Source organism: Antedon mediterranea, chromosome 4 (genome assembly GCF_964355755.1).
Source record: "Antedon mediterranea chromosome 4, ecAntMedi1.1, whole genome shotgun sequence".
NCBI classification, from domain to species: Eukaryota; Metazoa; Echinodermata; class Crinoidea; order Comatulida; family Antedonidae; genus Antedon; species Antedon mediterranea.
Window position 1 is genome coordinate 8,720,285 of NC_092673.1, and position 26,744 is coordinate 8,747,028.

Sequence of the window (26,744 nt, forward strand, 5' to 3'; positions counted from 1 at the left end):
GTCATTTTGGTACTCCATTACCCCCACCCCAGTAGAAATTTGAAACATTGCCAGTAAATTCTGTCATGTTCACTTCAACGACTAATTATATCATACAAATTAAATTCTCACAGAACAGTTTACATAGCAATAGATTGTAACATAGTAATAGACCCAACACACCCCAATGACAACAATGGCACCACAAAAACAAACAAATTTATTTCTAATTATAGGAAAACTGTATGTTTTTGGTGGCAGTGATGGTTCTAATGTTCTGAACACCGTAGAATGCTACGATCCTGAAAATGATGAATGGACAGCAATCACAAGTATGGAGACTCCACGTGTTAACGTTGGTGTTGTAGCTATCGATGGAAAAATATATGCTGTTGGTGGCTTTGATGGCAAGAATTTTCTGAATACCATGGAATGTTACGACCCTGAGATCAACCAGTGGACGATGCATGCCACACATATTTTCCGAAATCGAGCACGCTGTTCAACGCCCTCGCCTCCAGGATCTCCTATGAGCGAGTTAAATCTGTCCATATAAAGATTTTATGTGATATAACCATATTTTGTGTTGGTTACAAATACACCCCTGTCTGATGTGGTCTATTAAAGTAAGGCATATAAATAGCTTGAATGAAAATGCAGTTCAATATAGTTTAGATAAAAAGAAATTTATACTTTAAGTTGAGGATTGAGAAGTGCTAGTAAATGTAAAATGATTACCTAATTGAAAGTAACAGCAGTTTATCCCTTACAGTTTATAATCAGTATTTCATGTTTCCTTCGATGTTTCCAAGATTTGGTGTCTTTTTTTTTGTCTTGAAAGCAAAATGAACTGTTGTAGTTCTCTGTATGCCCAGTGGTATATTTATTAATGTTGTTTCATATACCACCTCTAGTGAAATATTTTCTAATTCATTTAGGTTTTAAACAACAGGATAATTAGCATTGTTTTTACAGTGTACTGTACATGCCCAAAAGCCAAAAGGATTTGATCATGTGTCTAGTTTGTTTTTGTACAATCCTAATCTGTTCAAGCTCATGGCATTGGATAAGAATTCAAAGTGTTTACTTTCCCATCTAGCACTTAAAATGGACATTTTTTCAAAATCACTGATGCGTCAAGAAGTGGCATTCATCCTCTCCGATTCCTGTTGTGTCTGTTGATTGGCTGTTGTAAATATCACTGAAGCATCAAGATAAGCTTTATGATCATACAGTGAGTGCGACTTCTGGGTATCTGGAGATAGCATAGTCCTTTAATGGAACCCAAGAACTTGCCACTCAAAAACGTGCATCAAAGAATAATAACTACTTACCTAATGTGATGTTTGACATGGACTACAATTATTGGTATTACATCGATAGTTTTGGCATGGAAACATACAGCTTTATTAACTTAATGAAATCAAAGGCAAATTACCTGAAAAAATGACAATGCTGTGGGTATCAGTTGCTGGATCTCAATGAATTTATAAAATACAAGCAACAGCAATGCAAGTCAAAACAAAAGTAAAACAGGCAGAGCTTTCAGGCAACAAATGATGACATTTTAGAAATAAATAATTATTAAAATATATAAAAAATATGAATACACAATTTGGGCTCAAGAGCAAATTAATATGTGGTCATATTTTGAAGAATTTAAATTTTTGGACTGAAAGTAAAAATTAGTCCAGGGAAATGTTTGACAGATCTATGTTAATTGCCAGAAATACAGTATTTTGTCAAAAAATGATATATTTAGGAACCATTTTTTAATTTGGGTTTATTTTCAATACAACATATCTTGGTTTAAAAAAAGCAAAATGTATTTTGAACTAATGCCCTTAGAGTATATTTTTGATAACAATGTTTGTTTTTATCTTAATTTCTAGGTTTTTAGCTGCAAACAGTGAGCCTTGACTTTGAAAATGAAATAGAATGTTTAATTATTTGAAGTAATTGAAATTCATTCAACTTGTTATTAATCCAATTTCTAAGCTTGAATTAAAAACACAAAAAATGTGTCTCTGTTTAACGTAAATTTTACAGAATTTTGAAATCATAAAATCAGAATAACTTTATTTTTTTATATTATGTGTATGATCTAAAATGTTACTTCAAGAAATAGTTTGGCAAAAAATAATGTTCAAAACAGTATTTAAAATTCATTATGGAAATATTAAGATCAAATAAATATGAAATAAAATAGTGTAGTAAGACAATTCAGAGGTTGAGTTAAAACATATTACGTGCTGGAACTACTGTGCATCAAATAAGGATTTTTATGATGTTGTCTTTTCTACCTGAAAAAATGGTAGTTTTATTTGGTTTTTTTTTATTAATAATTAAAGATGTATTGTACCCCAAAAACATGAACAATGAAATTACTAAAATCATACTCAGGCCATCTTCTGTAGAAAAAACCCCCAAAAAGCAATGTTTTCACTTATAACAAGACAAAATAAATGGTTACATTCAATCAAAAACCCATTGACTTCAAGTCAATTTGATTATTTATTTACATTGAATTAGTTTTTTCAGGTACGGTAAATAATTTTTTTTTTGTTATCAAATGTTTGGTCATAGTGAATTATTACAGTATATGGCATATTCAACAACAATTTAAAAAGTGGGTGTTTTTTTAGGGGACAATATATTTTTAATGTGAAATGAAAATTGCATAGAAATAAAATACTGTAATATGGAAAACAATTTGACATTCCGAATAAAACAATGTATAAGATAGAACCTTTATTATATTCATGGACCTATAAATACAGTTTTAGATCTATGATATAATGATGCTACTGGATATATAAACATTGTTAACCTTTATTATTTTGCTACATAAACATCACAATAGATATACAGTAGTAGCAAAGTATGGTATTTTGTTAATTAATTGCCAAACTGTAATGTAATTTAGGACAATTGGTTTATGCTGTTTTGATGACTGTATATATTTGTATATCTTGAGGGAGGTACTGGTTGAGTTTGTATAGCATTGTTAGAGTTTTCACACCAAGTGGTTGTATTGTTTAGTCACAAGAAAGAAAGAAAGTTGCAAAGTATGATTGAATGTTCATTCAAGTGTCTAATTTAAATTTATGTATTTGTTATTTTTATTTGATTTGTTGTATATTATGTGCAAAAATCTAGATATGTTAGGTGCTCTTATTATTTTATGATTTTCTGATTGTAGTGTTAATATTTTTGTTATGAATTTGAGTGAGGTTTTGAAAGAAATGCGAGATTAGTGAAAGGATCATTTATATATGCCTAGTTGTTTATTACAGCTTATCACTGTTGTCCACACCTACCCATGTGTTGTCCACAAGGCATGTCAAGTTTTAGAAATGGATATCTGAGGTATAAATGCCAAAGTGCTATTATAAGCGTTTATTCCAATGACTGATAGACAGTAGAGTGCCTCTATTTCCTTCAGGAGGATTCTGATGCAAGTCGTTAGAATTTAACACATTTTTTTTAAATGATCTATTTGTATTGTAATGTGTCATTGAAACAAGAAATTACATATATATATATACATAATAAAACTTGTTGATCAAGTTTTATTCTCCTCCAGCATATCAAATGTGTGAATGCAGCAAGTTTTCATCAAAGAGCAAACATATGTGATGTAAAAAAGGCAACTACAGTAGTAGATAATAAAATAGTAGTGTACATTCTGTTGTCATGCAATGTTGGGCAAATTTTGAACTAAACAAACAAACATTCTAGAATATTTGCAATATTTCTAATAGATTAATAGGAAATGGTATCGTATTCAAACATTGGAAATTTATGCTTTGTACTTTAGCAGAAAGTTTCAGTAAAATTTCATGTTAGTTTATTTCTGAAGTGAAAAATAAAGAAATTAAAAATTATGGAATAGTTTTTGTTTACTTTGTAGTGCCAAATATTATTATATGGACCCTTTTTTCCTTTTTTTGAAAATCTGGTAAAGGTTTGGGGTGATATTGTTTATATAGCACCCTCTATAATTTTGTAATTTATCTCGTGATGATTTCTGCCCGAGACCTTGAGGAATACACGTTCCACCTGCTAGCTATGATGTATTCTCATTATCTATAAATAAATTTACATAAGAGAAAAATTTGGTAAATCATGCATATACTTCTAGAATTTCTAGAATTTTTACTCGATGGTATATAAAGTTGGTTCATATGTTCGGCACTGATTTTAACCACCTAATTAAGTTGAGTTAGATAATTATTTATGGTTCAACGATTTTCCCCCAGTAGGGGTGTTTCCGATTGTGGTATACACTGTCTAATGGATGTCGATGCTAAAAAATACCTGCACACAATCTGCAATCATACGAGGATGGTTCACATTTACGATAATTGTTTTTAATAGCTGAAAAGTGGTTTTAACAGCTCGACTACAACATCATAATGTTGAAGACAAGCCAGTTTTTTTATAAACATACTATTTTGATAGATTTAATATACGTTTATACAAACATACTGTTTGGCGATGAATGGAACATTATAATTATTTAGTATATAACGTATAACATATACAAGTAGGTAAATTTATGAACCCTTGGGGGATAAACATAAAAACTTTGACAATAAATACATAAAGCATTTTTTTGTGGCCATTTGACTGTGGGTACTGTTTAAACACATAGGCCTAGTTATACAAATAAATTACTGACAGTTGCTTCTCAACATTAATTGTATTAATTAATAATAACAAATATAAACCTCATAGTGGTGTATTGTTACCAGGAAGGTATAAAACCTCTGGTTACATTTCAATTCAGTTTCAATAAAGTATTAAATCACAAATGTTTTACTGTATTTAGTGGTATATTATTTATAAAACATAAAAACAAATATGTCGTTGCGGATAAAGAATATAGTTTAATTTCGTTCCTCTTTGCACCCATCCTCTTCATAATCACAATTGTCCGGGTGCTAATTTTAGTTGACTACATAAACCGTGTCTATTTATTCGTAGTCCTGTGGTACGTACACAGGGACGGACGCAGGGGTGTTGCCCCAGTTGCCCGGGCAACACCCTTAATTTCATACTACCGGTAAATGTTTTTTTCTGCCACTAAATTAAAATTTAGATCCCATTTCGTCATATTATATATTAACTGTTAACGTTATAGAAGTCCAGGGTTGGAAAAGACTATATTTATCTTCATTTCCCTACGTCCGTAATATTTGGGCGAATTTCCGTAATAATTACGGACGTTCCGAACTTTGAAAAAACAGTGTTTAATTGCTTCTTTCTTCAAATTTCGATGGTGGTTGCACAGTTTATAGTGGATAAATGAAAATGAATTTTGGAAATTGTGGTTTTACTGACTTATTCAGCATTTATTTCAAAATAATACAATTTAACGTTTTGCTCACTATATTTATAGCAGCAGCTTCACATTTTTTTTCTAAATTGTTTTAATTATTAATTGATAATAATTAATTTGTATTAATTGATTTTAATTGCTAGAATTTATTACATTACCGGAAGTACCTTCGTCGGGGACCTCCTCTGCCTTAAAATGTTATCCTATTGTTTTCGCTTGTGTTTTACCGGCCTGATACGATCTGTTTGCTACTATGTAGCCCGATATAGAGAGTCATTTCTATTTGTCGTGAATTTTACGCGCGAGATTACATTTCCGGCCATCTAGGGGTGTCATTTAACAAAAATTCCCGCCACAGGCCCCCCATGGTGGGGCCTATACTCAGTATAGCTAGGGCTCTCTGGAATCTTGGGCAACCCCCGTAAAATCGTCCTGCGACTGCCCCTGGTACATTTGAAATCACCATTTTTTTTACGCTGAAATTACTGTGTATTTTGGAACTACGGTATCTGTGGGCACAACCTAGATGTAGTCTTATTAATTCTAGACACTCACTATAGTGGAATGGAAGTTTTTTACTTCACTATCAACAGGTATTCATGTTTTGGGAAGCATGTTGACTAAGAGTACAATCACACGTACAGCGTAAGAAGTGGTAAGGTAAGCCACAGATTAAAATGCGCCGGTGTTCACACGTACAGCATTCGTTATATCAATGAATGGCGTTAAACAAAGAAATCCAAGTATTGTTTAAGTTTGAAAAGTTAAATCCAGATTTTTTTTTTTAAACCATTTCTTGAAATATCGTCAGCACTTCGTTACCGGAAAACACTCTGCTTTTGGCCATTATTTACTTTTATTTCACACTAAACAATTCATGCGCATTTAGATTGAAGAGCAGCTGAATAGCTTGTTTTTATTACTCATAGCTAGATCAACTTTCGTATGCACTTTGAGGTCCAGAGAATTTGACTTCAGAAATTGGTTCAGGGTGGTAATTTTGGCATGGTTACACATTTTGAAAATGTGGCAAAAGGTCAGGGTGAAAGGTTATAAGACCAAACAACAATATGTCCTTAAATCTCGACAAAACCTGGTCACAGCAAGGTAATTTTGGTCTCAAATTCATCAGAAGGTATACATTTATATTCAGTCTAATGGGACATTTTAGTGAAAAAATGACCGAAACTGCCATTTCTGAACTTTGACCCACATATATATATGTATCTTCGTAACTATTGGTCTTAAATTGTTCAAAATATACATTTTGTTATTTGTTACACATTTAAAAAAAATGTTACAAGTGATCAAAGGGTCAGGGTCAAGGGTTATATAAACAAATATAAATAGGTACCTGATCTCGGCAACCAATGGTCGCAGCAAGTCAATTTTGGTCTCAAAATGTTCAGAAGACATGTATTCATATTCAGTCTAATGGGGCATTTTAGTCAAAAATTTGACCCACATACCAGGGCATCTCTGTAAGTACTGGTTGTAGAAACTTAAATTTGGTATCAAATTGTTCAAAATATACATATTTACATTAATTCTAATATAAAATTTGACCTTTTGCCACATTTTCAAAATGTGTAACCAAGCCAAAAATGATTGTTTGACCATCCTTAAACCAATTTCGGAAGTCAAATTCTCTGGACCTTCAAGTGCATACGAAAGTTGATCTAGCTACTAAAGTATCATCAGCAATAAAATTTACAATACACAGTAAAAAACAAGAATTGGTAAAATATCTTGAAATAAGGTCAAAATCATTCAAGCGTCGCTGAAGTTAGCTCTGTGGCATTAGTTAAGATAGGGTATGTAGCTGTCATTAATAACGCCACGGATGTGGCGTTAACTACTGTAATAGTTCACACACCAGGCATAGGCTACACAAGACGTACGTCATGGCTTACACCATGCGCGTGAAATATCTACCCAGCTGGATTTTCCACTGAACATTATAGATTATGTTGATAAACGAAATGATACTTCTCTTAATGGATACATCTAACATTAAGTGGTGCTAGTAGGTCAAGAAACAACCTCCATATTGAGGATTTTCCAATGAACATTATAGATATGTTGATAAACGAAATGATACTTTACTCAATGGATACATAAAGTGGTGCTAGGTCAAGAACAACCTCCATATTGGGTGACTTTCCCTTCAAAATTTACAAAATATTGTTGTATTCACATGTTAAAAAACAATATTGATCCAATTCCTATGCAGTTATTCAGATAACTATGAAAGTTGTTGTGTGTATATGTGAAGTTTATTGATTGATGAAGCAGCTTCTTAATTCTTTAGTTATTAATTGACTTCACACAAACAAAAGAGATTTCTATAAAGACTTTTTAATTTTCAAATAAAGAATGATGTTGAACAATGTTTGCAGAGGACAAGTGCTGGTATTATCAAGAACTGAACGCCTATTTAGGTTTATTTCAGAGCCGTCATAAATGCATTTGTACCTCTATTAACAGACTAAGGCATATCTATGCAAAGAATCAACTATTTCCTAAAATATTCTTATTTACTAATTTCAGCACTATCTGCACTTTTCTGTGTCTTTTTTTATTTTGCCTGTTGCTAAAATTTATCTAAAAATTGCCATAAGAATAGAATATGCACAATACAAGCTAAAACTTGAGTGATATTATGTTAGGATTTTGTCTTGAAGACTATTGAGCGTTACATAATTTGAATCATTAATTTTTGGTGTAATTATTTTACTAAGGAAATGGGTGAATCTTTGCTATTCCATAGCTGCAACACAAGATTTTACATTAACATTTTTCTCTAAAGCATATGCAGACGTGTTTGTAAGAATTCTTCCACAGTATCTGTGTTCCATTTCTCAATGCCGAGTGTTTCCTGAACTTTGTTGTTCTCATCATGGAATTTGATGACAGGATCAGCACCTTTTACATACTGCAAAAATAAAAAACAAATAACAAATATATACAAAAATGTGCAATATAAATCTATATATTTCAGCAGTATAATACAATGGGATTCATCAAGTGCAGGTTTAATTGCACTTGAAAGTCACCTTGACCAAAATATTTCAGCAGTATAATACAATGGGATTCATCAAGTGCAGGTTTAATTGCACTTGAAAGTCACCTTGACCAAAATATTTCAGCAGTATAATACAATGGGATTCATCAAGTGCAGGTTTAATTGCACTTGAAAGTCACCTTGACCAAAATATTTCAGCAGTATAATACAATGGGATTCATCAAGTGCAGGTTTAATTGCACTTGAAAGTCACCTTAACCAAAATATTTCAGCAGTATAATACAATGGGATTCATCAAGTGCAGGTTTAATTGCACTTGAAAGTCACCTTGACCAAAATATTTCAGCAGTATAATACAATGGGATTCATCAAGTGCAGGTTTAATTGCACTTCAAAGTCACCTTGACCAAAATATTTCAGCAGTATAATACAATGGGATTCATCAAGTGCAGGCTTAATTGCACTTGAAAGTCCTGACCAAACAGTTTTTAATAGATCAGTACATTCAAAACACTTACTTTGATCTTGAGATTTTGAAACTTTTTTAATTTATCACTCTTGATAAATGCTGAAAGTAAAATTGTTAAAATTTTAATATTTTGAATAAGAAAAATACAGGAACATACAACAGGATTTTTTTTTACACATAAAATCATAATGATCATTTATAGTAAGTATTGTTGATATTAATGTAATACTAGCAGTAAACCCTTGCTTCGCAGTCTTTTTCTGCCTTAATATGTGGTTATATACTAATTTGCATGGGATGAGTACTAAGTATAATAATAAAAGAAATTTAAAATAACAATTCAACAGAAGGCAAGGTCATTTGGCACCAGAAAGCATTAAGCATTGACAATAATATGATTGAAAATGTTCATCTGGTTTGTAGATATAAAAAAAAAGAATATTGCCAAAATAACATTGACAATAATAATTCTAAAATAATAATACTGTAAACGGGTGCCAGTGTGTAGCAGAAACAAACTTGAAGAAAACTAAAAAACATTAGTTAAAGATATGAAGTGCATACAATGATTAAACTGTCTCTTTCTACACAACACAAAGTATTATTCTCAGTAAAACATGTATTTTACCAACATTCAGTTGTACAGTACGAATGTATGTTCAAAATTCTTGCGGCCCAGCTCACTGCGGTTTAAGAAGTACTTTTGTCATCATGGGAAAATTCTTTTACAGTAATATTCGCTGTTGAGTTTAAACCAAACATTACTGCCAGGGATCTAAACAATAGGTACGCAATTCATTTGCAACTATATTTAGAAGTTTACTGAAGTGCACTGTAGTATTGACATACGCTAATACAGCAAAAAGGTATGAATTATGTTCATAATCTAGTTTACAAATTTTTTAATTTACGAATAACACTCGGTACTGAGGTGTACGTAAAATAGACTTTTACTGTACCTAACTTAATATTACCTTGGATCTGTGGAAATCTCCCCAATTTTCATCCACACACTTCTAGAACTGCACTATGGTATTTCTGAAATGGAAAAGAACTACACATTATAAATCTATAAAATAAAACAGTTTGTTTACGGTAGTTAGTTTGAAGATTTAATTTTTACTTATTTTGTATTGATTCTTCAGTCTTGATTTTTGTTTGGTACACACCACACCTAACTTTTTAAAACACATCAATCATGTGTCATCAAATGAAAATGGCATTTCCTAATGACATTAATGTTTCATCTTATTTTTCCATTTATTTGTCTAGGAGACCGTGAACCTCTATTACTCGTAAGCCAGAAGTCCCAGCTTAAAATTGGCAACAATAATATACAATATTGAATATTAATATTGGAATCAGTTGAGGCTAGGTTATATTGTTGTGAGGGCGTGTGATGCAGTGTGTTAGGTTATATTGTTGTGAGGGCGTGTGATGCAGTGTGTTAGGTTATATTGTTGTGAGGGCGTGTGATGCAGTGTGTTAGGTTATATTGTTGTGAGGGCGTGTGATGCAGTGTGTTGAACGAAATTGTGAGTTCTAATTGCTTGCCACATTGCTTCTTGTATCCTTAAGCAAGACTCTTTACTTTATGTACATTTGAAACTCCGGTGTATAAACACAATTGAGCTGATTACTAGCTGCATTATGGAGTATGTTTTTGATTTAAAAAATGACCGGTGTAATAATGTAAAGCACTAAGAAATAAGCGCCATATAAGCAGGAGTATTATTTTTTATTATCAGTAAATGTAATTGACCTACAAGTTCATGAAGTTCTAGATATTTATCTTCTTCTGTATTGGTTAATTTCATAATATCGCATGCCATTCAGTTTAAAAGTTAATGGTCATTTTTATTGGTCATGTTGTGCAAGGTGAAGCTGGTGACGAAGTTGGAATAGTTTTTTGTAGTTTGTAGTCATTTAAAGACTTGAGGTATTTAACATAACATTTAATCCAACTCTTGAAAATATTCATAAAAATGTTTGTAACTATATACCTTTGAATCCGCTTCTTCATCCTGTTCACAGCATTCTCTACAGCTATCTAATACCTTATCAAGTTGAAATTCATTTAAGCTTTTACATGAACTGCACAAAAGTGTTGATGAAAAACCTAAATCAGTGCATTTGTTTGAATCTATAACCTGATCACCAAAAACCTTTAAGAATGAAAATAATCTATGTTTTAGCAAGTTTAGCAATTAGATAGTTTGTGTAGCATTTTGCTACAACACTCTAGATAAAAATATTCTGCATCTTAAAATTGGAAAGCACCTTAATTTAAAGATCACATGCATGAATTTCAGATATAATATTTTTTTTTGTACATAAACTAAAAATGTGTAAAACAGAAATCAAATAAAAAAACATAAATTTTTCTTAAAATGTTAAAATACAAATTTATACAATACAAACTATTTTCATCAGTAGTTCAATTCAACATTTATTTAGACCAAAATCAAACATCAACATACATACATACATTGACTAAACAAATAAAACAACAATAAAATATCTAAGGTTAGTTATTACATTTCCCATCCATTAGGGAACTGTACTTTAGACCTAATTTATTCACATACAGTAAAATTAAATATTAAATTCACCAAACATAGTTTAGAAAAAGATATTAGGCCTAAACATTTCCTATACATTTTTTCACCAACATATCGGGTTAGGAGAAGGATCACCAGACAACATGAATTTAATGGGTTTACGATGAAATCTGTTGCGTCTGAAATCGGTCGCGTTTGTAATCGGTCGCAATAAAATCAACTTCTGGTATTTTATATGGCGTGTCGCTAGAGCTATACTTTTGATGATATTGGTCGCGTTTGAAATTGGTCGCGCTATTTTGTATGGAGCGGGATGCATACTAGCGGAATATATATTTTCTTCGTTTATATAGATTTAATTGATTGATTTTAGGAACTAGATTATTTATGTGGACATTTTTTATTTGGTTAATAAATATTTATTATCAATCATTAAATTAATTTTTTTTTTATTTCGCAGGTTTCGGAGAAGGACTGTCTTTTCAAAATGGCCATTTCTAAACATGTTTATATTAGGCATAATATTATATTAGGCATACCGTATATTATATTAGGCATATAATAATTTACCTCTATATGTACTGTAATTAATATATTATATAGAAAATATGCAAACAATTACGTAAAAGAGAACAATTTATTTAAAAACCATAATTTTTACAATGTTGTATAGCCCGTAAAGCCAGCGTATCAATTTTTATACTATGCATACAGTGGCAGATTATATCATATCCATGTTGTTAACAACATACTATTCGATCACATTATTTAATTTCTATTTTATTTATATCCATTATGTAGGATAATATTAAGTGTATAATGATTATTGTTTAGGCAAATCATGTGTATATTTTTATTTCTAATGTTTAAAATACATGATTGTGCAGCTGTTTCCTTTAACAATACGTTAATTTGCTGACGAGGTTTCCCCTTTTTAAAATACACGCACTTGTTAGTGTCAAATCATGGACAAAACATGTGCGATCGTTGTCCATGGCCAGGTAAAGATGACGTCTATTACTAATAACCATAAAACATAAAACATAGGGGCCTCTTGCACGCGTTTTTGTGAAACGACGTATATAATGTACGTATACGTCAGCGATACTATAGATTTTAATTCAAATATCTTTTATTTCTTCATTTATAATAATCATTTAATGTAAATAATTAAGTAAGTGCAACTCGGTGTCTCACATCCATACGCCGTCCGTAAATCTAAATACTCTTTAAATATCAGTACAGATTACCTCTTTGAGAATCGTGTCCACCTTTATTATCCATACATTATTCTCACATCTATCATCACAGTCCTACTGTAGGGCCGGTAGATTGAATAACGGCATATTATCTATATATTTTATATTCCTAAAACCATGCTCACGTCAGAGTGGCGGATATTGAATGCAAAAATTATTATCAAGCATCATCTTCCTTTATTGCATAAACCTCAAGCTGGTATCCACTTGCAGATAGAACGAGTTTCGTAATTAACTGTGATTAAAAAATACGCAATAGGCTACCTATTAAATTATCATTTATTATTTTAAAATCGATTTTCTAGGGTCTGTTTCTGCTGCATAACGCATTTTAACCGGTTATTTTTAAATAGATTAAAAATAAATAACAATAACAATAACAAGACCGCGTTTCTGCTCAATTTGTGCTCCGAAATAACCGGTTAAATCTATGGGTGGTCGTCGAGCAAAACGTCATCATTACCCAAAATGCAATACACTCAGACGGAAGTAGTAAGTTGGCTGTTTGTTTACATCGACGTCAGTACACGGTGTACACACGTGTGTGATATCGCCATCTTAAACATGTTAACATAATAAAATGTTGTCTCCAGGTCTACAAGTTTTGTTTTTTGTAAAGCCTACTTACCATCGGTAATAAAATTAATTCTCATGGCGCCTTCAATAACATGGGGAGGGTCGTGCAGCGCCCAATCGCCTAGGATAATTTTTATATCTAGCCTAATTCCTGCCATATGACACACGGCCCTTCCCACGTGAACGACTGTTGTCTTTCGCGAGCGCGGTCCTACAAAAAACTAAACGGAAACAAAAACGAGACTTAGAATGTTGCAATACCTACCAAACGAGAGTAGATAATTGTTAATTAATTATGAAACCCTACCTTTTATAGCAAAAATCGTCCGAATTTATGTTAAAAACGACGAGTTTAGCCACAAAACCTTAATCAAACGAGAGTATCCAAGTCATAGAATATCGCACGCACATAGTGCCTTTAATAGAATAATGAGTATTAAACATTGTTTCGTATATTTATGTACTAACATAAATAATAACACATTTCTATGCTTAATAAAATCATATTTAATATATTATCAAAGGCTCTTATAACCTTTGTTTTCGGTCGATATGATGTTTTTCTAAAAAAATGATATGTAAAACGATCAAAGTAAGATTGTTCATTGTTCTCGTATTAAGGGCGTGCCATAAATACGCTCATTTGGATTAAGTTTTTGTTGCTAAATTCATCGTTTATAACATAAATTCGGATGATTTTTGCTATAAAATTTGGGTTTTCATAATTAATTAACCATTATCTACTCTCGTTTGGTAGGTATTTGCAACATTCTGAGTCCCTTTTGTTTCGGTTTTGGTGTTTATATAGGACCATCCATACCCTTCGCGAGCGTGTACTAACGCCTCAAATTGCTTAGCTTGGGTAGTCCCCGGAACTCCACCCCAAATTCCTCTTTTACTTTCGCAAAAATGCTCTTATTTATTATCTGTGATTCTTTTCTATTGCCTGCCATCCTTCCCCGTACTTTCTCTCCCCCCACAACTGAATAACATATCTTGTGATTTCATTCATCCACATACATGTTCACTTCTTCGTTCGACTGTCAAAACCACGAGGAAAACACACATCGTATGCGACGGTATCTGACCCGGGGTCACAACTGTCAATCAAATAACCGTTATTTCGTGTTGCAGCTAAGAATTGCTCAGCGATAACCGGTTAAACGGCGTTCTAACACCGATTTAAATTGGTGTTTTTAACCGGTTATTTTGCGCTGCCTTTTAACCGGTTACCACGAATTTGTCCTGTTTCTGCTGCCAAGAAAATGGAGTTAATTTCTTCACACCGATTTTAATTTATTCACACCGATTTTAAGCGGTTATTTTGTATGCAGCAGAAACAGGCCCTAAAAGAACACATTACAATTCATTAAAACCTGTAAGGTAAAATGAAAACACAAAATATTTATAAATAATGAGATAAATATTTATATTTACTGTACCGGTACTTGAAAAATAACGATCGAGGTTTTAAAAAAATGTCAAATAGTAGGCCTGGCCTATTAATATTAGAAATTCTAATATTCAAAATTAACTAAAAACATAATGAGAATTTTCATTAAAAACGTATCTAATGCGCCATATACATATTAGCGCGACCAAAATAAAATGCGGCCGATATCAAACGTAACTATATAATAAAAAATCGTATCTAGCGACGCTCCATACAAAATACCGGATGTTGATTTTATCACGACCGATTTCTAACGTGACAGATTTCAAGCGCGAACGATTATACCCGACACCATTTAATAAATGTGCCTACCACCTACCCTTTAGAATGATCGCTAATAAATTTATTATTATTGGCATCCATGTATCACCCACTAACATGGTTAATGTTGCATTAGACTTGTTATGTTTAGTGGGTGATACAGGGTAGTAGGGGGCTCCTAAATACGCCGCTAAATACTAAACCGTCTTGGCCAAAGTCAAGTCGGCCTGAATGAAGTCAAGTCGGCCTGAAGTCAACTTGAACTCAAGTCAACTCGTTTTTGTCCATGAAAATAAGTGTTTTTTTTTAAATGGGGTATCCCTACTAGGCCAACTTTTGGCGCTACTGCAGTTTCGCACCACACAGTTGTATCTTCGATTTCTCACCTAAACTTTCCTTTTTCACACTTACAACATAATATTATGTAACATGTTTATACGTTTCGACCACTTACGAAGTAATTTTTTTTAAATAACAATACTTTTCAAAACATCAAAACAATACTGAACTCGCTGTCAACACACTGCGAAATGTTCGCCATCTTATATTTATCACTTAATTGCCAGAATGTATGCTTCATTTTCACCCCAAAAATGTAGAAACTATAGAGGGCAGTGTTATAAAATCCGATTACACATATATATGCCTATTTAGTTTTGAAAGGCAAGAAATGTTTTCAGCTGGCGAAATAGAGGTTAAATTAATATCTCATTATTAATTAAATTAGTATTATTATTCATATATTATTAATAGTTCTTATCAATGTTTTATGTACGGACTTGTATCGTCGCCGTTTTGATATGTTCAGCTGGTTCTTTATAAAAACCACCACTCTTTGCAGTTTAAAAATAAAAACAGAAAATAAAACATGCATTGATTTCTGGCAATTTTTCACGCTGCTGCTCTAGCCCGCTACGTCACACGAGATGACTCATTCATTAGATGAAATCAAGCAGCTTTATAGTACTACACTTTGACATTTTTGTTAAAATGGAAACTCCACTATAATTTATTGGTACCACCTGTTGAATCCAAAAACGGCTGAGAAAAGAGTCTAACGACAAATCCCAAAGCATTCTGGTATTTATGAGTCCCATGATATAATTCGCTGTCAGATAATCATTGAATTATTATCAAAACAGTCCATTGAAGTTTTTGTTTGTAATAGGATACTTGAAGTATCTAGGCGTGATGTAGTGACCCCCAGACTTGACCTTAGCAATAACAATAAGCGAGCAGCGTTTTTTGTAAGAAATATTCTTGTTTATTCTAAAATGGCCACAGTTCGATCGAAGTATTCGCGGAAAAGGAGCTGTTTTGAAAGGCATTTTTTATTGTGATAAAGGTAATATAACGGTGGCTAAATCATGGGAACATGTTACATAATGGCCCAAAATTGTATGATGTGGGCGTGAGAAAAAAATTAAGCAAGAAATCGAAGATATAACAGTGTGGTGCGAAACTGCAGTAGCGCCCTACTTTTTTTAGTATTTAGAATAGGCCTAGCCTAGTAGGCTTGGGAACGTCCTATAGAGGCCTAGGCTAGCTAGCTAGCCTAGCTAGCTACGCCTAGGCCCTAGCTAGCTAGGCCTAGGCCTAGGCCTAGCCCTACTAGCTAGGCTAGCTAGGCCTTAGATTATATTATATATTATATATATATATTATAATCAATAATAAAATGCACATGTAACATATATAATTTAATTGATGCTTACGTTGGCTGATAGAACAGCCAGATATGACAGAAACTTTACAAAACTCGGCATTTTACGTTGTATACACAAGCCTTTATATAGGCCTAGCAAGCTAGCCAGAGCGAGGAAGTCGAGGGTACGTGTCTTTTCCGTCCAGGTGTCGTCGTGGTTGTATGAAACGCCGTTAGTGCCTCTTGGGATCAGTTTTATTAGGCACTTTTCTGTTTTTTAACATGACAGACAACAATTAATATTGATATTGTAGTCCCTGGTTTTTACGAAATCAATTCAGCTGAATCGCCGTCAACGAGTATGTTTCAGCATGGTCAACCACTAGGCTTAGATAGTAGTTAGACAGTGTGTACCACGCTCGGGGAAATCGTTTAAAGATATATTGTCCCCTGACATTATTGTAGGCCTATGTGGTCGTCAATAACTAATTATCACTATCTTAATTATTATAACATAGGAGGTGGTTAATATCAATACTGAAAGTATACCAAACTTACTATCTATATACCATGAGTAAAGATTCTAGATTCTACGCGCGATTTACCGAATTTTGTCTTTACGTAAATTTATTTATGGATTGTAAATAATCATTCTAATTCTATATTAAAAATGTTAAACAATGCTTTTGAAATAATTAAACAATATTTCTGTATTCAAATATTATGTCTTATTGTTTCAACTGTAACTACGTCACGTCAATTTCCCTTCTTGCGCCTCTGAAACTCTCAATTGAAAGATTTCTATGCATACTTCCTTGATATGTGAATGTGATCCCAGTCCACTGAGATTGCTCAACTCATTATCATTTCCTGTTAAATGTTTAAAAGACACCAAAGAGTATCTGTTATTAGATTTCCCGGCCTAGATGCGACTTTGGCTGCACCTAAACTTTTTCGTTTCCCTATAAAATTAATTCTCCATTATACGAATAAACTACCGGTAAGTATCTAACTTTCATTGTCATATTTTATTGTGACTCTTTAAATACTCAGTCGTCACACGTACGTGACACCGTTTACCTTTAATCATGAAGCACTCCAGTAACTAGGGGTTACCCCGATGTACAAGTACATCATCATCACAGTCAATGAACATAACTGGGCCTTCTGGGAGACCAGTCTTTGACTGAAGAGGTCGTCCAGTATAAATAAAAATATAATCCAAAGGCAAATTACTGAAAAATGACAATGCTGTGGGTATCCGGTTGCTGGATCTCAATGGAGATACAAACAAGCTAAATCAAAACAGCTTTCAGGCCTATACAGTGCTTATCGTTTTGGTTGTGGATATGCTATTATCATGGTACTCGTAGATAGTGCTACACAACTACATGCACAAACTGCAAACTTACAGAGAATGGAGTTCAACTTATGGATTTTTGTGACTGCTTTTATGTATGGGCTAGGTTCGTTCTTTATTGGTGTACTTATTGCCGGAGGTGGTAGGACTGGTATCTGTTTAGCTTTGTGCTGCATGGTACATCCAATCCATACCCCTATTTCACTATGAAAAGTTATATATGTTTATTTCTAATCTAAAATATTTGGAGTTTTTGATTTATGCAGTTATTATTATGGTTATGTTTAGGATTATTTACACTAAAATAATATTCAATAAGGCGCAGGTTCATTATTGTGTTAATACTTATTGTTGTTTATAACGGCAGCTAAATATTTTGAAAGAAATTCTTTTGTTGACATATTTACATTATTTTGCCTTTCTACAATTATCTTTTTCGTATTGCTTGGTTCTATATTCGGAAGGCAACTTGCGGCTTTTGGGTGTGTACCTGAAGGTTATTACGTCGTAAAGAAATTTGTTGGATTTATAACTGGGGTATGTTTAACAAAAATGTGCGGTTGGGAATTTGTAAATGTCAACAATCTTATTTTACTAGACAAAAACTTTCTATTACAAGATATTTGATTGAATTGTTTTTCTTTTTGGCACCAATTATTGGGTTTGTTATCGGCTATGCATGCCGATGTTGACAATGTCGTAGTATTTCTTGTAGGTACAAGGCGAGAAAATACATGTGATACAAACTTGTTTCCAGCTTTTGAAAAATTGTTAAATGCACATATTTACAAAAGGTTTTCAAGATTGCTTGCCTTTCATCCAAATGGTGGACTCTGTTTTTTTTATTAAAAACGCTCTCAGTGATGATAAAGAGTGTAACCTATTACGAGGAATTCAATGAATTATTTTTTGTTAAATATCTTTTATTTAAGGAAATACTAAATGGATTTTGCTCAAAAAATTGTGTTATTACAAGTATAAACGATATTGAAAAGGAAATAATTTCAAAAAGCAAAACATTTTTAAAATATGAGCTGCGTACACTTCTGAATTTTTTTGAAAAATCTGGAGATATTATATACAACGAACACGATGAATGGCTTCAAAACTATATTGTTTGTGATCTGTACTAACAGACATTTTGAAATTACTAGTAAATGTGCCAGAACCACATAAAAGAAATAGAACTGTATCTGATCTTTGGCAGAGATTGCTGGAAACCGGAATTATTGACAGTAGATTAGTGGAACATATTTGTTGAATGAAAGGAATTTGGAGAGTTTATCCTTATGTGATTCGTTTTTTGGTTGGAACACATCTACTTTTTCCACTTACAATTACTAATGAAATTGATTAAGCTGGGACGATTGATTGCAGCCGATTGCCGAGAACTGATTTACAAACTAGTAAATCAGCTGTTGACATCAATGAAATATTTTATTTTGATTTTCGAGAAATAATACTTGAATTTATCTTTCTTTGTCTTATTTCCAAATGTTGCAAGAAGTTTAATTGGATTAATATCTACTATAATGCTGCAAAATTTAGACCAAGTGAATCATGTCTCTTTCAAATAAACACAGAAACAATTTCTGCTGGCAGCATTTTCTTTTATGATAAAAATCTCATCAAACTTTCAGTTATTAAGGTAAACCCGAATCAATCTGTAAATATTCTACACCAAATTACTACTTTCATAGAAGAAATTGTTCAACAGACTTTCAGTTCTGATTACGTTCATGAGCAGTTTGTTTGTGGTCCAGTGTGTGACAGATGTAGTTTAGATGGTATATTGTTTTTGGTGAACATCGTTACTATTATTAAGGACGTCTCTGCAATTGACGAATATAGAGCAGATGATTACCACACGATTTCATTTAAATCAATGGGTGTTTGTGAGGTGATAGAGAATATACATAGGTTATACATAGAGGATATACATAGGTTAAAAACGTATTTAGGCATAAATAATAATAGTAAAGCATAAACTGTAATTATTATATCAAATATGTTTACAAAACTAAAGTTGTAAAGAAGTAATTATCAACTGTTTCATTAGGTGTAGACTTTGTTACTTACATTGCCGGCTAGCCATGCCATCCAACACCGGATCCAACATTAACTCTACTTGTTTGTAGTAACTGTTTTTACAAATTAGTGCTTATGAAATAACTGTAAAAACATTGTCCCAACAACAGATTTCTGTCTTTCGTTCTAAAATATACTGTATTATATTATTATTTATTTAATTATTAATATCAGTCAGTTTTTATCATTTGAATAAATTGTTCATTATGTTTTTCTATAATTTTGTTGAGCGTAGAAATATTGTCAAAATAAATTACTTTATTCTTTTTACAGTTTAATCTTGTGTGCACTCGACAAATGAGGAACGATAGATCACAAGGAAGTAAATTATTTGTACAATCCTCCATTTAATATTTAAACAAAACAGGATGTAACTTTTTTCATTTTGCTTTATCATATTAAGCATAATTAACATAACAAAAGTAATAAAAATCACTTGATGATCTAATAAAGTTATTACTGTACTGATTGTAAACAAATTTTCTTTATTTTTCATTTATTTTATGACATCATCTTTAAAAATGGTTTCCATAATAATGGACACAATGTCGATTGTGTCGCCTACACATGTGATTGGAGGCGCTCATCCATCAATTCGTCGCAAACAAAATGTTGACGCCTTGCAATTTGTCTGCGACAATTCTAATCGCTGACCAATTATACACCGATTTTAACCAATGTGTAAAATGCTCAATAAACTTCAAAATTGCAATTCAGTTTCTTATATTGCGGTTCCTCATCGAACGCCTTATTCCTGAATCATAATTGACTATAATAAACAAAATAAATAGGATAGGAAGCGTTTTCGAGATATAATGGGTCAAAGTTCAAAATTAATCAATTACAACAATGTATATGTAGCCTATTATAACAAATTTATGGAAGCACAATTTGGTCTTTTATTACATTTTTATGATTATAGGTGTCTATTCAATCACCTTATGAAAAAAAATCATTTGTGATTAGGGTCAAATGTTAATATTGACCAATCATAGAATGTCCCTATAAAACCAAATAAAAACTAATATTTAACAAAAATTGGATGTTTTCTCATCCTGTTAATCAATCATACGCAATGTAAAACAGCAAATACATCATTTCATCAGTTGACATAAGGTCAATTTCATCAGTTGACATAAGGTCAAATGTCAACATTTCAATATGCATAATTACAATAGTTAGTTACCAAATAAATGCAAAGTTGTCCAAACTATGATATTGATGGTTTTACAAGTAATCAAAATATTTGATCAGTAAAGTTATGTTATTTCATTACAATTTTAATCAATATAATTATAATACTGTAATTAATCAAATCAGAATTAAAATGTTACGCTGACCTTGAATAAAATAAATGGTTAAAGCACAACTTTTTTCAAAATTCATTTTGCAAAGATTGGTCAGAACATGGTTGTGCAGGCCTGCAATATTCATTTTGAGGCTTATTTGATCTTGTTTATGTTTGCAATATATAATTTTGGTTTTTATTTGTCTAGGTACTCAAATAACTGAGAATAATTAGTTATGTACTAGTCAATCTGTGCACCAAAATACAATTATGTGGTTTAGATTTGGTAGCTTTGTAAAGTTTACGGATTAGTTTCCATTGGTTTTTCACAGACGCCTTGAGAACTTGGGTGGATAAGCGTCTAACAAATCTTACTATATATTATTGGTTATAACTTTTTTCATTCCCATTGCAATCAGAACAGAACAGTTCATAGTTCAACTGGTACGTCTAGAATATGTATATACCAACCTTAGTTATAGATAATAGATAAATCTGGAACCCATGTCCATGAATGATTTTCTGGACTATCCAAACTAGCCGGTTCATTAAAATGATTCTAAAATAGATGATTAACTCTGACTTTCGTTGTAGAGCGCACATGTTTCACAACTTCAAGACACTATTCTGTGAAGATTTCGGTCATTTGGTCTAGTTCTGCAAAACATTTGTGATCTATCTCTATACGTGACCACCAGGATTGATTTCTGATTTCTCGTTCGAAAAAAGGAAGAGACATAATCATTTACACTCAAAGCATTGCTTTTTTATATTAGTTGACATTGACTTGGTTCGTTTAGTCTCCGACCCTTGTCGGTGAAGTTAACCTACTTTTGCATTGTCGAAAATAAAGGTGGGGATGGGGTTGACTGGGCTGGACCAACCTGGATCTGTCTATGCCCTATCCTGTGGATGAATTGATATTCTCTGATTCTGATGAATAGTAGTTTATTGTCCAAATAAGAATATTGTAGCCCTAATAAATGCAACTGTGTAGTGGCAAATCATTGAAGGTCAGCGTAACATTTTAACATCAAAGCATTTTAACAGTCATAATATTATTATTTATTTTACAGTATTATAATATTAAAATAATGCGCACTAGAAAAATACCATAACTTCCACTGATCAAATAACGTGATTACATTTATAGACCATCGATCTCATAGTTTGAATAACTTTGCATTATATACTTATATAATAATAATATACGGTATTTAGTATATCACTTGTTAACATGTTGACCTAGTCAACTGGTGTAATGATGAATGTGCTCTTTTGATTGTGTATGATTGATTGATGTCTTAACAGAATTATAAAACATTTTGTCTTAAATGTTAGTTCTTATTTGGTTTTATAGGTAAATATTGACCTTTAATTGCAAAGGATTTTTTTTCATAAGTTGATTGAATAGACACCTATAACATGACCTTTTAAATTTTAAGCTCCGCCTTCTAATTTGCATGTTAAAACGTTCTGTAGGCCTACGACGCTTGGGTAGGCTCAGCTCACAAAAAATTTTTTTCGACACAAATAATTCAGTCCACGCGAATTGAATTTTGTCGACACAAACTGAATTCTGTAGACACAAAATGAATTCTGGTAACACAAAAATGGATTTTGTCAACACAAAATGAATTCTGTCGACACAAAATGAATTCTGTTATCACAAAATGAATTCTGTTGACACAAAATGGAATAAATTCTGTCTACATAGAATTCATTTTGTTGTGACACAGAATGAATTCTGTCCCTACAAAAGTAATTCTGTTCACGACATAACCAAAGTATGTCTTTTTCTAAGAACATAATTAATTTTGTATGGTCAGAATTAATATTCTGATTAAACAGAATTAATTATGTATCACATAATTGTATTTTGTCGACAAAATTAGCAATGGCCCGAACGGCGCCCCGTACACCACAGCCGCTCTCTCTCCTCTCTCTGCTGCTGTATGTTGGTGGTTCTGTTGTTTCGTCGTCGAGACTTTGTACTTGACTGGATCCCGCTGTGAAAACGGTAGTTGGGCCCGTACAGTAGTAGGCCTAGGGACATTATTTATGAAAATAAAACATTATAAAAAGTAAGGTAAGTGACATTATCCAATTAATAATATACAATAGGCTTAGGGTTATGCTAGCCTAGACCTGGCTGTTGCCTACCTAGAATCCTATCACTGCATCTAGGCCGGGATATGACTGTTTCGGCCACAGACAGTTTCGGCCACAACAACCGTGCTATTGTTTTTGCTATTAGTTATCGCATCTGATGCTTTGTTGTATAGTATTTTTTTTTTGGATTTATTAGATTTGTTGTTTCCATTCCAGTTTAGTTGTATCATGGAGTCTTGGCGAAAGACAATTTCAACTGTCAGTGACACAGTTAAATACTCTCTTAGTACAGACGTATTAAAGTTTGGCTATGAAAAAAGAAATGCTAAGAAAAAAAAAGAAATTTAATTACTTTTGCTTAGGTGACCTAAGGAACAAAGAGGAATATCAGAAACTCACACATCAATACAAGCAGAATCAAGAAGAAAATTAGTGATAAAAAAAATAAATTTAATAAAACTTTGTCGTCTTCATATGATTGGTTTTTAATACAACACAGGAGTAATTAAATGTTTTATCATGGAGCTCAGGTCATGTCTTAAGAACACAGGTGCATAAATAAAACGAACATATCAGACCCAACATAAAAATAATAATTGAGTAATTTGCGGCGATATGCATTTAACATATTTTAACATGTCAAAATGCAAACAAAATGAGTAATAATTCGGATAAAAATGCGACTAAGGATAACATTTGTTGTGTTCAATGCGAACGTCAGAGGAAGTCCCCAAACTAATTACTAGGCCTATTATCAATTAATAATTGCTGCTATAAATATATTGAGCAAAACGTTGAATTGTATTATTTTTCAATAAATGCTATAAAGTAAGTCAGTAAAACAACAATTTAAAAAATTCATTTTCATTTATCCACTAAACTGTACAAGTGTTGCTTAAACCACACTCAAGAAAAGAAAATATGAAAGAAATTTGCAGAAAGAAGCAATCAAACACTGTTATTTCAAAGTTCAGAACATCTTTAATTACTACGGAAATTAGGCCCAATATTTCGGACGTAGGGAAATGAAGACAAATAGGGTACTACAGAAATGATGGGGAATCCCCGGCAAAATGCAATGACTACGTACAAATCAACGACCCATATGACGGGGTTTTCCACGTACCTTCTCATGACGCACACAGTCAGAAATTTATTCCGAGCCTGTTCAGAAACATCTAAAAAAAATTCTTCAATGTCTTCGCATAATTCCTCTTGGGTAGTGGTGTTTTACTAATATTTCAAGTTCATTTTATTATGTAAAATTTTACACACAAAAACAACGCACGCATTTCTATTAACATTTATTTACCAGTGTTTCATTTACATCTTACAACATATTAATTCTTAATAATTATATACTTTCTTCAATTGTTTCTTCCGATAAAATAAATCGTATTCTTAACCACTTTGTTCTTCCGTTTCTTATTCCTTCAAAGTTATATTTGTTGTACACAATAAAATTAGTATATATCCCTACGTACTTCAATTCGTTTTATATTTATAGAAAAATGTACATACAATTAGTATCACTTAGGCCTCATTCAATTCATTTCTTTTATTTGTAAAAACTATACATTTTAATTTCAACCGTATTGTATTTTTTGTACTCTGAAATATCGGTATCTACGTAATTCTTCGTTTCTTATCTCATCATGCCACCTAGCTACAAAATACGTGTTTGTATTTTATATTCATTATTAATTAATTAATTAATTGCCAAGTTTGTCTGTGTCCGTGTTTTCAAAAACAAAAGTAAAACGCAATGAAATCGATAATCCTGTATTACATTGTCGTGTCTCATTGTTCCCCTATCAATGGCACTATGGGCGTTCCATAGATATGGTAGTAATATTGTCTGTGGCCGAAGTTTGCCTAATCCGCTAGGCCTAGTAGGCCTACTAAGCTAGGCCTACCATGGAGTAAAGAATAATTATTCTTTACTCCATGGGCCTACTATACTTGGCTACTACTAGTTACAGTAGTACATGGAGGTATAATAGTACTACTAATAATACTATACTAGGCCTACTTCAGTACTGTACACAATGTATTTTATTGACTTTATTAAACATATATATATATCAGTTAGAACGGTTAAAGTAAGTAATCATCGATTCGCCATTTCGTTTAAAAGAACGTAGGCCTATCACATTCAATCTGTTTAAAAAGAGAATAAATTACATAATAATGTAGATTGTTATTTACTTCCGAGGTAAAGAAAACCTGTCGAAACAATGACAATCAAAGATTACAAAACAACGACAATCAAAGCCCACACGGCGTTCCATACAGATTACCGTTATTGAACTAGCGGCCGCTTTGGTTGGCGGCCGCTTCGACCGTAATCCGTACTAGTATGCATGTTCCCCATACTGTACCTCCATGATAAATCATCATATTGTTGTGATTTTCAGTCAGCACTGTGATGGCCTAATAAGTACAGCAACTAGGCTTACCTTATTAGTCGAGTGTTGACAAAGTGCGAGGCAAGCGAGGCATGCCAAATATTTGTGCGAGGCATCATTTTATCATTTCCAAAAGTGCGAGGCATATAGTTTACAATTTCAAAAAGGTGCGAGGCATATCTTAACGTGCTATTATGATATATTATAGGCCTAATAATCAATCGATACAAGCGTATCTAAAAAGATTCGTGTATACACTCATCATGTTGTTTATTTTTATGTAACGATTGTTTTTTCATTCAAGTCATATCGTGTCAAATTTTACTTTTACAAAAGTGCCCAAACTACGGTTCAAAAATCTGAACGACAGTCTTCAACTTTCGATAAACAATAATTGTTATAGCGACACACTCATCAAATGACTGCAATGTTTGTTGGCATTTCGAGCGTGTTCACTCACATGTCTCTCGAACATAGCAGAGTGAAAATAATATTTTGTCACACCCCTGCGCCTAGATCCGGTAGACCCGAGAGATGGACAATCCCTCTTTACTATTTAGCAGGTAGCGGAATGATTCAGCCCTCAGCTCAGAGGATTGTGGTGCATTCCCCTCCTATAGCACGTGGTTTCAGCAGCAACGCACAGACTTCTCTCTGAGCGGCGTGCCAAAGACATTTTTGACATTCCATTCTCTAGGAACAACACGTGTACCTCTCTCGCAAATAAGGTGAACAGCGATTGCCAGGACAAGTTCAATAACTGGCGGTGAATAAAAGGTAACTGATATGCCGATCCAATAACATGCCGCAAAGAAAAAAATTGCGACAGAATTCTGGAGCGCGTGTGAAAAAAGACTTACGTCCGACAATTGTAATACTAGGCCTAAAATTAAACTTTAGCTAATATGCTTAGCCC

At 32.6% G+C, this 26,744-nt stretch overlaps 3 protein-coding genes across 5 annotated transcripts in view; 2 read left to right on the top strand and 1 right to left on the bottom strand.

Annotated features, from left to right (window-relative positions):
* The window catches only part of LOC140046551 (influenza virus NS1A-binding protein homolog), a 51,697-nt gene extending 47,831 nt beyond the window's left edge, over window positions 1-3,866 (top strand). Inside the window, exon 12 of the mRNA XM_072091240.1 lies at window positions 216-3,866. Within this exon, the coding sequence (XP_071947341.1) occupies window positions 216-535 (320 nt within the window). The 3' untranslated portion in view covers window positions 536-3,866. The remainder of the gene's footprint in view (window positions 1-215) is intronic.
* A 3,799-nt stretch (window positions 3,867-7,665) lies between these two features.
* Window positions 7,666-16,883, bottom strand: LOC140047988 (selenoprotein F-like). Its single transcript, XM_072093012.1, has 5 exons — window positions 16,643-16,883; window positions 10,821-10,982; window positions 9,792-9,855; window positions 8,867-8,916; window positions 7,666-8,258 (listed from the first exon to the last, which is right to left on the bottom strand). The coding sequence occupies exons 1-5, from the start codon at window positions 16,691-16,693 to the stop codon at window positions 8,127-8,129; spliced, it is 459 nt and encodes a 152-aa protein (XP_071949113.1). The 5' UTR covers window positions 16,694-16,883; the 3' UTR covers window positions 7,666-8,126.
* A 6,359-nt stretch (window positions 16,884-23,242) lies between these two features.
* The window catches only part of LOC140046553 (asparagine synthetase [glutamine-hydrolyzing]-like), a 47,127-nt gene continuing 43,625 nt past the window's right edge, over window positions 23,243-26,744 (top strand). The window contains exon 1 of one of the 3 annotated variants that reach the window (XM_072091244.1): window positions 23,243-23,392. The gene's annotated coding sequence lies outside the window, so the exon portion shown is untranslated. Of the gene's footprint in view, window positions 23,398-26,744 lie in introns of all 3 variants that reach the window. The other 2 variants (XM_072091245.1, XM_072091242.1) reach the window with 2 other exon arrangements.